This window comes from Rutilus rutilus (genome assembly GCF_951802725.1).
Source record: "Rutilus rutilus genome assembly, chromosome: 3".
Classification (NCBI taxonomy): Eukaryota; Metazoa; Chordata; class Actinopteri; order Cypriniformes; family Leuciscidae; genus Rutilus; species Rutilus rutilus.
In genome coordinates this window covers 11,842,692-11,858,480 of record NC_140211.1, presented here as the reverse complement: position 1 = coordinate 11,858,480, position 15,789 = coordinate 11,842,692, and the positions used below count along the sequence as shown (strand labels likewise).

The 15,789-nt window shown below is 37.6% G+C and overlaps 2 protein-coding genes across 2 annotated transcripts; one reads left to right on the top strand and one right to left on the bottom strand.

Annotated features, from left to right (window-relative positions):
* Positions 1-5,067: 5,067 nt before the first annotated feature.
* LOC311288103 (GTPase IMAP family member 8-like) lies at positions 5,068-8,358 on the top strand. The gene is made up of 5 exons (XM_084405353.1): positions 5,068-5,215; positions 5,426-6,118; positions 6,380-7,141; positions 7,227-7,364; positions 7,548-8,358. Exons 1-5 carry the CDS (start codon positions 5,206-5,208, stop codon positions 7,685-7,687), a joined length of 1,743 nt encoding a protein of 580 aa, XP_084261479.1. The 5' UTR covers positions 5,068-5,205; the 3' UTR covers positions 7,688-8,358.
* A 102-nt stretch (positions 8,359-8,460) lies between these two features.
* On the bottom strand, positions 8,461-10,743 carry LOC311288105 (uncharacterized protein). The gene is made up of 6 exons (XM_084405355.1): positions 10,697-10,743; positions 10,239-10,583; positions 10,051-10,125; positions 9,388-9,510; positions 9,179-9,210; positions 8,461-9,036 (listed from the first exon to the last, which is right to left on the bottom strand). Exons 1-6 carry the CDS (start codon positions 10,728-10,730, stop codon positions 8,896-8,898), a joined length of 750 nt encoding a protein of 249 aa, XP_084261481.1. The 5' UTR covers positions 10,731-10,743; the 3' UTR covers positions 8,461-8,895.
* Positions 10,744-15,789: the final 5,046 nt, after the last annotated feature.

Here is a 15,789-nt window from a genome sequence, read left to right as displayed (position 1 = left end):
TGAACAGGTGCTGTAAAAAATGTTGCCAATAGCTCAGGAATGACACATGTTTGGATAAAAGTGTGAACCTTTCGACGCACAGTTTCAAAGAAGACTGTATCTGGTATAATTCTCTCAATGTGCACTTCTCCTTTGCCATCTATCCCTGGTCCCCAAAGTGAAACTTTACCCTCTACCTCGTGGAGACAAAATGTGCCATCCTGTTTCATTTTGTCAAGTAAACTGCTGTTCTCAAGACTACTTGGTGCCTTCACTTCTAACACACCCATCCCATGGCAGTCACACGTTAACATGCCATCTGGGGATGCCCCTAACCATGGGTATTTAGGATTAATGACCAGCCCTGCCCTCCTGACATTGAGGCTGGTGACACCAGTTCCTTCATGATCTTGGAGTATTCCTCCACTGCCCTTCCCTCATGTTCTATGCCCCATCTGAAACAAACAATATTGAAGTATCAAAAATGATAGATTATGATAACCTTCATAATGTCCATATCATTATAGTAAAGAAAACGGAAAGCCCTCAACTATTTTTTGTGGAAGTTATTTGATTGTTAATTGAAGGCATTGTGTAGTACCTGAGAGAATGTGGTGTGTTTCGAGCTTTGTAGGCCACGGGGTAGCAAAGCTTTTTCAGCAGGGACACAGCTGGTTTTTCTAAGCTAGTGTGGTAGGCTGCTCGGATGTTAGATGTAGTGACCCTTCCTGCTTTCTGGTCGTACCACATAGTGGATTTGGATTGAAGTCTTGTCTCGCTTTCTATTGCACAGCACTAAAATGTAAAAAAGCTGTGTGAAATTCATGTAGCAAATCACCAGTAACACATTTCCATTTTGACAATTTTGTGAAAACTTTGATCCTGCACTCAAAATGTCCTTTTCCTAAGACATCACTGACATACATACATAAACCACACTCACTGATGTATAAATAAAGTACCTGTTCCTTTGTTATGCTCAAGCCTGCAAAGACCTCTTCACTCTTTGAGTATAGTTCTGCGTGTGAGAGTGCCCTGTTCAATGGCGTGTACATTTTGCTAAGGGATTTAGGAATATTCATTTGTGCAGCCCGAGGTATATATCTCTGTGCATGGCCAGGAACTAAAGCTAGAATGGCACTCCTTACTGGTTCCTTCTCACTCTTCTCGGAAAAGTGTAGCATGTTGTACAGTGCTGCACGTTCAGCAAGAGTTGGAGGTGGAATTTTAGCAGGGGGAAGGTCACCACACCCATCTGCTGCTCTCTTTCTCTGGCCTTAGAAAAAACTATCTGGCTCCCCTCTACACACTCTATTGTTCTACAGGCTGTTATACTAGGCTCATTCCATGTACAGGCCTCGTCAGTGGAAGTAGTGCCGCGCAGTTTGTTGACTGCTGCCTGCAATGTGTACAGAATGGCACCTACATGTGAGCACACTTCACCTAACCCGGCCATACAGGTGCAGTGGCCAAATCAAACCTGTCCCTCCTTTTCCACAGCAACCCAAGCTGTCAGAGGCGGTTCATTCAAGCTGTAGGAATGATGTACCTAACATAGAAAAAAGGTTTTAGTTAGATAAAGTCTATCATTCACAAGCACAGTAGCCTACCACGGATATTTTTTAAAGCTACACATTTCTTTCCTTTTTTAATTAGGCTACCATATATGTTTACATGTGGCATCACGTGGGTAGACAAATCAGACGAACTGCAAGCTATGCATCCAGCTGGGTTCACTTCAGTGGCAGTCATAAATTCTCCTGTCATAGAGACAGTTGACGTGCATTTAGACTGATGCTTCGCTAATGTTATGTTTCATGTCAATCGTGTAATCTTAACATAAACATGCTTACACGTTCACCAGTAGGTGGCGAGAACGTGATTTGATATGATATGAGAAGAAGAATGCATGGAGAATAAATGACACGTTACTGTTGTACTGCGTCTACTTATTACTTACTTACAGTTACTTTGCATGCATACTATCGTACACTTATTACTTCTACATTACAACCTAACAGATTGCTAACAGGATTATACACATTTCGCTGCACCAGCTGCTCTTGTCTGTTGTCTGATGCTATGTGGAGTGGATAAGCAGGTAGGCTACAATGTTTAACATCCTGCTAGCCATATATGATACAGTTGGCATAAGTTTTTTTTTTTTTTTTACTACTTATCAAGCTGTCATTCGCCGGCAGGCAGGGTGTACATATTCAGATGAAGACTTCATCACACAATGGAACAGATGTCACTTTGTGTATAGCTACAAACATGTATGCAAACATTAGCAAACGGGTAACGTTAGCTAGCTAACTAGTAACACTCACCTTTGCTTTGATCATGAAGATATTCCTGTTTTTCACCTCCTATAGGACAGCGTTGTTAACCCATCCACTCTTGAAAAAAAGATAGCTATCTGTACTTTTGTAGGATTTCATTTTTTGTGCGGTGTAAGGTGACGGATTCTCTATAAGATATATGTAAATATCTCCAAACTCCAAGTCTGGTAGAGACTTTGCCAGCTTCAAAGCAATGAAAACATCAGCGGGTGCTGTGTATGGATCACACGTTCCGAGTATGTTAATCTTTTCTTGATATCTAATTTTAACATTTGGTGACATATGGTCTAAATAGTTAATTGATTGTAGTATTGGAAATTTGCAAGGCTGCAATTCCCCTGGCTGGCCACTGTTCGTCGCCATTTTGTCAGCGTTTGTTTCCCGCCAGGTATCCATGGTAGTCACGTGACTGCAAAGTGTGAATTGATTGGCCAGCCACCAGAGCATGATGCACTGCAATAGCTGCCACATACACTTTGAGCGTGGCCGGGGAACGGCCCGCATCCAACAGCTCCTGCAGGAAGGAGAGCACCACAGATACATCACATGACTCTGGGTCAAAACGATTTTTCGAGCACCAGCTGGAAAAACCCGACCATTTCAAAGCATAAAGGCGCCGAGTATACAGGCCCTGGATTCAGAGATAGTGCTTAAGACCTTCTCAGGAAGGTCCCTGGGTACCCGTTTAGGGGCCATACATGGAGGGCCCATAAGTCGGGTCGAGGATGCCATATTGTCCCGTTGGCCTGAGAAAGGAGGTCTTTCCTCATTGGAACCGGCCAAGGGACTGTGTCTGGTGTCTGATAGCTGAACCAGCTCCGGAAACCACGGCCTGGATTTCCAGAGAGGGGCCACCAGAAGGACTGGGTATCCGCTCTCCCTGACCCGTTTGATGACTTGTGGAATCATCGAGACAGGGGGAAAAGCATAAAGGGGGCGGTTGGGCCAGGGATGGGCCAACGCGTCCCTGCTCTTCGAGAAGAACACTGTGCAGTGGGTGTTGGTTCTTGAGGCAAAAAGCTAGATTTCGGCCTCTCCGAACACACTCCATATCAGACTGACCATCTGTGAGTTCAGGGACCACTCGCCCAGGGTTGCCCCGTGAGAGCATATCTGCGCCCAGATTCTGAGTGCCAGGGATATGCGTTGCTCTCAGAGAGCTCAGATTGGTCTGTGCCCATAAGAGGAGGTCTCTCGCCATGGCATGCAGGTTGCCTGACCTGATGCCACCTTGGCGATTTATGTAGGCCACCACTGACATGTTGTCCGTGCGGACTAAGACGTGGTGACCTTTTAGATTTGACAGAAATGCTTTCAGGGCCAAACCAACTGCTTTCATTTCCAGACAGTTGATATGTAAGCTCTGCTCCGTGCTCGACCAGAGGCCGGAGGCAGGCTTGCCCTCGTGCAGCGCTCCCCAAACCAGGTTGGAAGCGTCTGTAAAAACCACTTTCCTCCTGGAAATGACTCTCATGGTCACACCCTCGAGGTACCGCGCCATTGGATGTGCAGTTGCTGCAGCACAGCCTATGAGCGAGCCAGATGCTCAATGTGCTAGCTGTGCAGCTGCAAATGCGTTTTACATATAAGCTTCAGTAAATAGAGGAAAAGGAGTTTCCCCACTGTGTATAGCTACGCAATACGAAGTGACCGTTCGAAAGGGAACTTTCTCAAATAGCCTACATATAAAAGTAGGCCATGTTTTGTTTTTAGTTTTTTATTAAACGCATACAGTATTACTTATATAAGAACCCCGATATAGCTTTTAAATTACATAGCAAATGGTTTGTAACATTTAAAAATATCTGAGCTGTACTATTTGTCCTTATAATTCCAATTAGAGATGCGTGGATGGGCTATTATTTCATCCGCAACCACATCACAAAAATCATCATCCATCCGCCATCCAGCCACACCAACGTTTTTGACCAATTTTCAAAACCGCACCCGCCCGCCATCCGTTGATTTGTGTATACATATATTTTTGATTTTTGATTGGTTCAACCGCCCGCTAAAATTAGACTAATTTTGACATTTGTTTTGACCGTTATCTAATTCCTATTCAACAGTAGGAGCTGCACAGCTAAAAATAATGGTTGCACAGGGGTGTTACTGAAATGAGTCTAGTCCTGTAGGTGGCAGTAATGCACCCTAAGCTGGCTTAAGAAAGAAAGAAGAGAAAAAAACGCAGTGGGACAGGGAGACTCAAGGGAGACATCTATATACCATTCAAAATAAAGTTGATTCTGTGAAGAATAGAGGAGGGAATAGAAAAGAAGAAATAGTTATGGCCAGATTAAGAATAGGTCTCAGTAATTTGAACAATACACTATACATTTTAGGGAAGCATCCAACTGGTTTTTGTGATTATTGTAAGGTTTTTGAAAACTATAGAACATGTGCTTATGATTTGCAGGTCTATTTCTATTACCACAAAAAATATCCAATTACTTGATCAAAATAATCAACAGATTACCAATATAATCATTAGTGACAGCAGATTAATGTTTAAGTTACAATGGCCTACAACATAAACAATTCCTCTGGTATTTCAGCTATTTCTCTATGTAATTTTCCAACTAACTTCCATGCTGAGAAGACAACTATCAGTACACTTACTTAGAGATTTGACGGGGGTGGGGGGAGGAGTGTTTTTGACCTATTACCGGTTTGTCCAGTTTATCAACATTAAACAACATGATCAAAAGAGATAGTTCAATCATGCATCAGTTTTAGTTTCTCCTTCAATGGAAAGAAGCCATTTTATGAAATGCAACCATTTTCATGAACACAGTAAAGACACTAAAAAAGGACTGAGAGAAGAATTGATCACTGAGAAGGATTAATTATTATTTCAAGCAATATATTTTATTTGGATTTTACAATGGCAGACGGTAAGAGACATCAAATGAAGCATTTTCAAGAAAAATTGTAGGATGTGGTGATTCTCCTTTCTCTTTTTTGTAATCAAACGCTTTACAATAATTTTCATGAAAATTAATAAAAAAAACAAATAGAATGTTTAGTAGATAATTACTTTAAAAAAAATGTATATATATATATATATCAATACTTTGTCATCATCTTCCTGCTTTTGTTTACAGAATTGCGATTAGTGTTATTGGGAGGACACTGGAGTGGTAAGAGTAATGTGGCACACTCCTTTTTAAATGTTAAATGTGAATCTGATCAAATGACCACACAGTGTGTGAAGATGGAAGGAAACACACACGGCAGGAAAATCATTCTTGTGGACACCCCAGGCTGGTGGAAGTGTTATCAGTTATGTGACACCCCAGAGCACCTGAAAGCGGAGCTTGTTAGGAGCACCAGTATCTGTCCACCGGGACCTCATGTTTTCCTCCTGGTGATAGAGGTTGATTTTGCTTTCTCAGAGAAGCATGGGAAAGCAGCCGAGGGTCACATGCAGTTCATTAGTGAAGATGTCTGGGATCAAACCATTATAGTCTTCACAAAACTCAAACATTTGGGTGACAAAACTATAGAGCAATATGTAGAACGTGAAGGGGAAAACTTGAACAAGCTTACTCAAAAATGTGGAAACAGATATGTTGGTTTTGACACCGGCCTGGATAGAGATGGTTCCCAGGCGAAAGAGCTATTTAGGCAGATAGAGAAACTTGTTGCTGAAAACAATGGCCGTTTTTTTAAAGCTGATGCAAGAAGGCTGATGGATTTGGAGATTAAAATAAAAAATGTGGAAGAGAGAGCAACTACCAGAGCACACCAAGTTTTGGAGAAGAGAAGAAAACTAGAAGAAATAAAAAGTGATGCCGGTCAGTCTCCAATTTTAGTTTGTTGTTATTTTACAAAATATAACTATAAATTGTACTGCATAAAAATGATCAATTGTTGTTTACATTGCAATCAGCTGTAGCCTACAACATAGACACATACAGTATACTAAAGTCTCTAAATGAAACAAGTGAAGTTTGTTATAATTTTTTTTAATATTTTAATAGTGTATTATAAAATATTATAAATATTTCACAATTCTATATATTTTAAATATATTCTAAAATACATATTTTCAACAGAAGCAGAGCATGATGTTACACCTCTGAATATTGTGCTGCTGGGCTGGGTCCTGTCAGGCAAGACATTAGCTTGCCGTGTCATCTTGGATGCTGACATTTCATTTGACAAGACTGTGAAGAGTGTCAGAACATGTGGAGAAGTGAATGGAAGACAGGTCACTGTGGTGGACACACCAAGCTTTTGGAAATTTCTTCCGTATCAACTGAACGCAGATTCAGTGAAAACCGAGATCTCGAAGGCAGTGGATTCTTCCCCCCATGCAATCCTCTTGGTTATACCGGCAGACACGTCGTTTTTAGAAGAGCAGATGGAAATCATATTAGAAAACATGAGACCACTTGGTGAAAAGGTCTGGAGGCAAACCATGGTGCTCTTCACATCTGGAGGAAGATTGGGAAACAAACCTATTGAGTACCACATTGAAAGTGAAGGGGACTCTCTTGTGGGACTCGTCGAGATGTGCGGGAACAGATATCATGTGTTTGAGAGCATGAGAAAGGATAGCACCCAAGTAAATCAGTTACTGGAGAAGATTGAGGAAATGATAATGGAAAGTGCTCTGCTGGAAAGCAATGATGAACATCAGGGGAAGAAAAAGAAGTCCCAAGAAAGAGAAACCCTATCTGAGTGGCTTCGAGTTGAGGATGTCAAAAAATTGCTTAATGAAGAATGGGAGAGGAGTGAGATGAAAGAGATGGTGAAAACAATGAGCCCACAAAGATTTGTCAGAAGAGGAAGAAGTTTAGTTTTATCTCTGGATCGTATGTGTAATTGTTTGCAATACATTTATTTTGATCTCAGTGGCTTATACTCACTTTAATTGCCTCATTATGCTTTTGCTTGCAGTTAGTGGAGAAGTAATAAATACAGAATCAATTATCAACAAACACCAGCTGAAAGATGCACTTGAGAGGGAATTGAATCGTCGGGAAGCAGCACACATGGAAAGGATCCAGTATAAACTAGAACAACTGGATGCCAATGGTAAGTCCGGTAAAAAAAAAATACGATTCACTAATTTGGAAGTTTGGCTGAGAGTGGCTGGTAGCTAATAAAGTTCTGTGCTGCCAACAAACAGATTGCAAATTCAAAGTCACGTACTTAAGGTTCTTTTGAAAAACTGTCAAAAATGTCAGATAACCAAAGCTTTGTTTTATTTTCTTATAGCAGAGATGTCCTCATGTGCTGATAAAGAGGACATACAGATGTCTTTGGCTAAGGTGCATGACTGGTGTCAGAGGCTTCCTTTATCAGACTATGGAAGTGTTTCCAGCTATGAAGAACATGACAAGACTGAACAGGATTGAGATTAATCATGAAGACAATCTGAAAATGCATGTTTAAATTTTACAATTTTTGTCATGCAGTTATTATCATAGAAATGCATGTCATTTTCATACAAACAGATTGTAGGCTACTTTTTATAATCTTTCACTTCATTGATCCATTAATCTGCTTTAACAAACATAGCTGGGTGCACACTGTGCGATTTTGACCGCGATTTGGCCGTCTGAGACAAATTTTGCAAATCCTAAAAGAATCCTCTGATCCTAGACTAAAATCTGAAGTCTTTGAATGTTAGTTTGACATGTTCACCGACAGCCGATTAATGACCGTTGCGATCAAATTTGACCTCCGACGAAATTCTGGCAGTGTCAGAAGATTTGACTCGCAGTCCTGCAGTGTGACTTCTCCTACTATGGCCGTCAAATTGTCTTCGTTTTTCAAGACAAGCCATGACCAAAATTAACGTTAGAGATTTCTTTGTAGCCACTATTTCAATCCCACGTGTAATGCAGCTCACTGTCACCAAACGTGTCATTGATTGATGATGTAAAACTCCGGACAAGTTTTCTTGCGTGCGTCCGTTTTTAACGCATCTCGACTGTCGTACAGTCTGACATTAATGACAACCGAGATCTTATGTGACATACAGCGATGATCACGTTCGTACAGTCTGACACCATGTCCTAACTACCTAAAGTCCATGTCCTATCTATGTAAAGCGCTTTGAGGTCTCAGAAAAAGCGCTATATAAATGTAACGAATTATTATTATTATAATTATTATTATTAAAAACGGTGCATTCCCCATTTTTAACATGCTATATAAAAATATATGTGGGGTTTTTTGAGCTAAAACTTCACATACACACTCTGGCGACATCAGAGAGTTATTTTCCATCTTGTGAAAATGGCATTATAGCACCCTTTTAAGTGGCTTTTATAAATGTGCCTCAGAAAAAAACATTATTGAGACAAAAAAAAAAGTTAAACTGACATATTTTAAAATATTTTAGCAATTTAGTTTGTGACTAGACCTGAGCCTTGTCTGTGAAACCGGGCGCAAGTATTTCTATACAGCACACAAAAGTTATTCAAAGTAAAATTTGGGGGAACTCTGTTTACATATGTACAGTAATGGATGCTTTTGAAATATCAATATTAATAATACATGTTTATAAAAAAAAAAAAAAGGGCAAATAATTTTGTGAAGATAAATGTCCAATCATCTGTTAAATCATGTGATCTGTCGGCTTGTAGTTCACTTCACTGTATTCAGATGTTTTCACTGTATTCAGTCTGTTGTTTGATCTTCTGGCAGGAGGGACGGAGGCAAAACTCACGGCTGCATAATTCACTTCTGAATCTCCAATCTGTTAAAAAAAAAAGCTTATTTTTTTCTTTTCTGCTTGAGAAGCAAATTACATTACTTATGTTAAAATGTTTAATATTGAATGGATTAGAAGTACATATTATAGTACAGAAGAACATTTATTTTGTATTTTTGAAAATTACCTCACATGACGGAGATGCTAGATTTGTAGATCCTTCAAAATTTGCAGAAAATTATAGTTAAACTTTGACATACATATTTGTGATTGAATATTTAAAGAGTTTGTACAACATATCTGTATATTAGACTGTGTACAACTTTTTCTGGATCAACAGCCTATTCAATTAAACTCTTAACGCTTAACTGATGGAAAGTGTGGGTGGAATTTTACCTCTATGCCTGTTTCCCCAGCGTTTGCAGTGAACAAGGAGTGTGACAATTACTATCACAAAAACAACATTGGAGGATATCAAGCAAAGTAACACAGGATCCCATACTTTTTGATTGTTGCTGTCTGAAATGGAGAAAAGATACAAAAATAATTTAATAAAGCACATTCTGCTCATAGTAAAATTCGTTATTAAAATACTGTGACTATACATTACTAGAACTGCTAGCTATGTGTTGTGAATATACTTTTCCATGACTTGAAACTGTATACAGTGGCCCAAACAAAAATTTTAACACTTAAACCATATACTTAAAGATAAATGAATGGCTTTGCATTAGATAACAAAGTGTCAAATCAAGTGGGACTCGGTTTAAAGAAAGATTCTTTTCTAGCAAAACATTTTCACAAAAGCCTTTAGATTATGATAACTTGAAGAGAATTAACTTCATATACATTTACTAAAAAAAACATCTTGTGAATCGTTGGTAAACTTTGCTGTTCTTGTTTGCAGAATCCACTTGGTTGGATATTTTGTTGTGTAATGCAATGAAATTCATGCTATTTTAAGCGTGGCTTAAGGATGCAAATACTTTTTAGGGTCACTGTTGTGACAGTCACCAAAGCAGGTTAACTATAAGTCATAGTAATTTAATGAATAATTACCGTTATTCTTAAAAGTGGTTCCATTCACAACTGGTGTCTTCCCACATGCCACGTTAAAGTCTTTAGATTCAGTTCCTTTGAAATAGCAAATAAACATGTCAAGACTCTTTTGGTTTTAAACAAGGACTGTTAAATTGTTTAAGTAGTTTTCTCCAACACAAAATCTTTACAAATTGAATCTATTTTACCTTTTAGCATCAGATATGTTCCAGAGATAAATTCTATTAAGTTCAAGAACACCGTCCCACAATAGTATATTCCGATGTCCTCCTTGGTCATAGCTGTGATGTTCAGATGAAAAGATCCTTTGCTTGCTGAAAAATTTAATCTCCCATTTTTAAATTCATCCTTAAATTTTATATCGTCCCAATAATTGTATGCAATGGGCCGAGGGATCTGCCCAATGCTCTGTTTATACCAAACCATTGTGTTGCCATAACTTTTTTTTGAGAAGCATTTGATGGTAACATCATCTCCCAGCTGGAATGTTTGTAACAAGACATTTTCACCACTGTGATCAGGTCGGACTCCAGCTAAAACAGAACAGTGAGGTTTCATTTAAACACTAAATATATGCATACATGGAACTGACTAATAAATACATAAACATTTAGACAGTGGAAAGAAGGGGAAAAAAGCTACTTACGAGCCCAAAAGATCAAAATGGCCCAAACGATCATGTTTGAAGCAATGGATGTGTGAAAATGCTCTTTAGAAGACTTGCATGTGATGTGATTGGTCACTTTCAAACCAAGACTTGAAAGAGTGTGATTGGTTGAAATCAAACTGGTGTCTTTTACCCCACTCCCAAATTGAAGCAAAAGTGTTAGTAAAGATATGAGGTGAGGATCAATGCCTTTGACACTATATTCTCTGCAAAAATAATCTGGTTTTGTTGAGCTAAATTGCTCTGCTCCTGGCCGAATTTACATTGAAATATACACAAACAAATGTGAAGGTATGTTACAAGTCAGTGGTAAATCTCACAGAGAGACAAAAGTGCTCAAAAGAGCCTTTTTAATTCCCAACAAATGACATCTAAGGGCCAAAAACAGGAAAGACTGGATTTTAAAAAAGTGAATTTAACTAGGCATGTGTTCATGTGTGGGTAATATCAAAATCTTCTCCAAGACAAGTATATGAACAGACCTGGAATCAAGTGAGTCTAAAAGTGAAAACTGCAGTGAAAATCCTATATCTGTCCGTCTGTCCATCCATCCATCAATGTTATATACTGTTGATCTCTACCTTTAAGATAAATCAAAGACTCCACACAATGAATACAAAAAGCACATACAGTATGTGAACTTGTCATAAATCTTTTTTTTTTTTTTTTTTTTTGATGAAGTGCTGCACTGTGTGAAAACAGTTTGTGGTTTTCTTGTTTTTCTAAAGATGGCTATCAGAAACGACCACCAACCACATCAGCACCATATATAGTACTCAGAGAAACAGGTCACAGCAGGACGGACAAACATCCTGTGTGCATATGGGAGTAAAAGTGCAAGCGCAGTTCTTAAATCATAGGTATGACTGCCTGAAGTGTTTCACGACCACAGTGTTAATTCATCGGAAAAGTACGAATGCAGGAGACCATTGCATATTCAAGTGTGCATGAGTGGGTGTTTGAGGCAACCACATATTACACATGTGACTGTGGAGCAAAACTGTAACATTTAAAAAAAAAAAAAAAAAAAAAAAAAAAAAAAATGTATCACTAGATGAGACTATAGAAATTAGGTAATATTTTCTTCTCAACTTCACATTGAGTATGTCATTATACACAAGAGCACACTTATAGATGAGAATCCACATATTAGGCACAATCAGAGGTTTTATTTGGGTCATCTATTGAGCAATAAATCCAAGCAAACCTACTCCAACTTTGACTACACTAGTGTTGATGAATAATATGCTGTTATACAGGACGTCTGCTGCTATTCAACTATTTGGAGAGTTGTTTATATATAATAACATTAGCATAATATTATAATATATATATATATATATATATATATATATATATATATATATATATATATATATATATATAAATATATATATATACACACACACACAAATTATGCCAACTTCTTGGTGTTATTTAAAATTAATGAATTGATTGTCCTGTAGTTATGTTCTGTAAAATTAATAAAATCTCAAATAAACTCAACCAAAAGAGTACATTTAAAATATATATATATATATATGAATAAAGTTTAATAAAATAAAGTTAAAAAACATAAAAATATTTTCACAGACCCTCCTGATAATTATTATAAAATGTGTCTTTATGCTATAAAACAATTGTTTTAATTTTTTTAAGCTTTAGCTTGAGGATGGATCCAGCTGATAAATACAATAACCAACAATACAGAGAGAGCATTAAAGGGTTAGTTCAACCAAAAATGAAAATTCTGTCAGTAATTACTCACCCTCTTGTTGTTCCAACTACATAAGACTTTCGTTCATCTTCGGAACACAAATTAAGATATTTTTGATGAAATCTGAGAGCTGGATCACTCCTCCATAGTCTTCTAAGGGATCGAAAATTGCCGGTCCAGAAAAGTTAGTAAAGACATCGTTAAAATAGTCCATGTGACTACAGTGGCTCAACCACAAGTTTATCAAGCGACAAGAATACTTTTTGTGCGCAAAAAAACAACACAAATAACGACTTTATTCAACTACCCTTACGAAAAAGAAGTATACTTCAAGTTAATTTTATGACGTATACTTAAGTAATGTTCAAGTATATTTTTAAGTATACTTCATGTAGGTATACTAATATCAATGTGTACTTGTAGTAAACCTGTAAGTGTACTATTTCAATACTGCTTGAAATAGTAATTAAAATTAGTTATAGTTAGGCCTGTCGCGATAGTCGATAAGTCAATTAATCGCACGATAAAAAAAAATGAGCTCGATAATTTTTCCGGCCGCGATAATTCCATTTGCATGCTTGTTTGTTTTCCTCGTCTCTCTCTCTCTCTCTATCAGAGAGACTGGATGACGACTCTCGGTTCTTTAGCGTATAGGAGGAGTGAACTCTCTTGTCAGTGGCATGGTCTTTGTGTGGGGAGGCGGCACCGCGGCGCTTGTGTCAGTCACATGGTCTTTGTGTGGGAAAGCGCCGGCGAGACTGTTTGCGGCGACTGCCGGGAGAGAGAGAAGGCGCTAGTTGTGAGTTGCGACAGCGAGCCCGATCACATGAAAATGCGTATCTATACCACGAATGTTATTTCTCGTGCCATTTATACGCCAAAAATAGTTTTTGCGTGCATATAATACGCTGTTTATGGCGTGTAATACGCACGCACTCCTCACCCCTAATCCTAACCAAGTATTTTCAGTGCGTAGCATACACGCAATAAAGCGCGTCTCCGTCTTCCCGACAGTACACAATCACTTGACAAAGCAGGAGGACAAAGTAACAGGAGTAACAGTGCAAAATTGTGCGATATGGCTTGTTGAGGCTTTTTTTGTTTTGTTTACAAAGGTCCTAACTGTCAGTTTTGCCTGTTATGGAATGTATCACTATTTATGCCTAATGTCTAAAGCCTAATGTTTAGGCTAATATTTTTTGAAGTGCAATTTTGTTTACATCCATTTTATTTATTAACAGACATTTATTTTGTTAACAGACACTAAGAGTCCATTGCTTTTATTGTTTTTGGTTGTTTTGTTCATTTTTTTGGATATTTAAAATGTTTTCCGTTTTCAATGTTTAATATTCTTTAGAAATAAAAGTTTATAGATCGTTGAAAAGGTGTACCTGCATTATTATGCCATTATAATTATATTAAATGAAAATGGTCTCAGAACGACAATATTATCGTTTATCGCGATAATTTCTTGGACAATTTATCGTCCAGCAAAATTTGTTATCGTGACAGGCCTAGTTATAGTAACTAAAATATGTTTAGTATATAAAAGTATAAGTTTAAGTGTACTGTAAGTGTAAGAGTAGTTTACTATTTTAAAGCAAGTAGTACATTTTTTTTAGTTTATGAAAGTACACACTGAAGTGTCCTCTCAGTAAACTACTAGTTTAGTTGTTTATACTGCAGTATACTTGTAAGTTTTCTTTAAGTGAACATAACATTATACTTAAAGTTTACTATTTATATATTATTTTTGCACTTGCAGAATACTACTATGTTTTTATACCTGGTCTACAGTGCTTCATGAGGCTTCATTTGCCCACCCCTACTTCACAGTCGTTTTCTCTTCATTTCACATGGTAATATTAGGCAGTTTTGATTTACACGCTGTTTAATGTTTGATGATCATATTACTTTACATTTGAGTGAGCAATCTTCTATCTACCACTTGTTTCAGCTTCTTTCTTCTCCTGTGTTTTGATCTGGAGATTATGTACTAGAAGATGTGTCATAGCGCCCTCTACCGTATAACAGTGAAAACATGGATAGCTGGAAAATTCAGTCAATGGTGGGGAGAAGTAGAATTAGAGTGAATTTCTTATTCCTTACTCCCACCTTATTCCTGACGACCTTACTGCCTTTTGAATTATGGGTGACACTTCCGGTTTGGTAAACTTCCATTCAAAAAGGCTGAAACAAATCATTTCAAATCATAAGGTTGCCCTACAAATAAAGTTGATCAGTTTGACTGGAAGCAGAGCTGTCAATTTCCCTTCATGATTTTTTCAGACATCATGAGAATAACGTTACACTTGGTATTTTAACGTGACATGTTATAACAAGAATATCTATGACAAGAGCCATTTTCAGTCGCTGCATTCTCCTCGTGATTATTTTCTTTTTTTCTCTTAGCAAACCGCTGTAAAAAAAATATGAAAAAGGCCAACATATATACTGCACAGTTGTGTTATGTTCTCCCGAATTTAATTTACGATATATTCCATTAATAATTCACTTGGATACACGAAGAATCTCTCGTTATTCTCCTCAAATCCTCACGTCTCTTTCCAGGTTTGTTTTCACAGGTAAATGCAATTTATAATCTGTCAAATTGACGGAAATCACTTTGAAATAGTAGGCTATCACGTAATGCTGAAGTTAATGAACATTTTTGATTAACGCAACATAAGTTACATAATACAGATATATTAGGCCTACTACAGTGATATTTAACCCGTCCGTTATTGCTGTGGAAAGGCTCTTTGGGGTTATTTGGTCTGTTGAAAGTAGCCTACCTTGTTGATGCTTTTACACTTTTCAATTTCCTGTCAATGTTCGATGGTTGAAGGGTGAGTAGATTGATGTCATCTCATTGTGACAATTTTTTAACGTATTGCGTTCAAAGAGCGAGCCTTTTCGCTGATTGTTTACAGCTTAACGGAAGTTACACCCATAATTTGCGCAAAGCGTCATGGGGCGTAGGAATAAGGTGGATACACAACTAGAGAGATAGCCAAAACACACTTTCAGATACGCAGAATTAGAAACATATGTTTTATATCAATATTCGAATCAATATTTTCAAACAATGTAAGTTTCATAAGACTGTATGGGAAAAACTATGTACAAAAAAAAGTATATTTAATAGGCTACTCGATCAAAAGAGTTAACACAAAGTAAGCCAAGTATACTTTGAAAACAATTATACTTTTAAGTATATCGATCAAAAGATTGAGTACAAGTACAGGCCAAATATACTTGGACTTTTGTCAGGCCCACACAGATGAAAATTAATAGTTGAATAAAGTTGTTATTTTTGTTGTTTTTTGTGCACAATAAGTATTCTCATCGCTTG

Coding starts and splice junctions, on each gene's coding strand:
- LOC311288105 (XM_084405355.1), bottom strand. CDS start 10,730: ATGATCGTTTGGGCCATTTTGATCTTTTGGGCTC. Junction 10,126..10,238: donor AACATATCTGATGCTAAAAG/GTAAAATAGATT, acceptor GCTATTTCAAAG/GAACTGAATCTAAAGACTTT. Junction 9,037..9,178: donor TAGCATCTCCGTCATGTGAG/GTAATTTTCAAA, acceptor TTTTTTTAACAG/ATTGGAGATTCAGAAGTGAA.
- LOC311288103 (XM_084405353.1), top strand. Junction 7,142..7,226: donor TTTAGTTTTATCTCTGGATC/GTATGTGTAATT, acceptor TTTTGCTTGCAG/TTAGTGGAGAAGTAATAAAT. Junction 7,365..7,547: donor AGAACAACTGGATGCCAATG/GTAAGTCCGGTA, acceptor ATTTTCTTATAG/CAGAGATGTCCTCATGTGCT.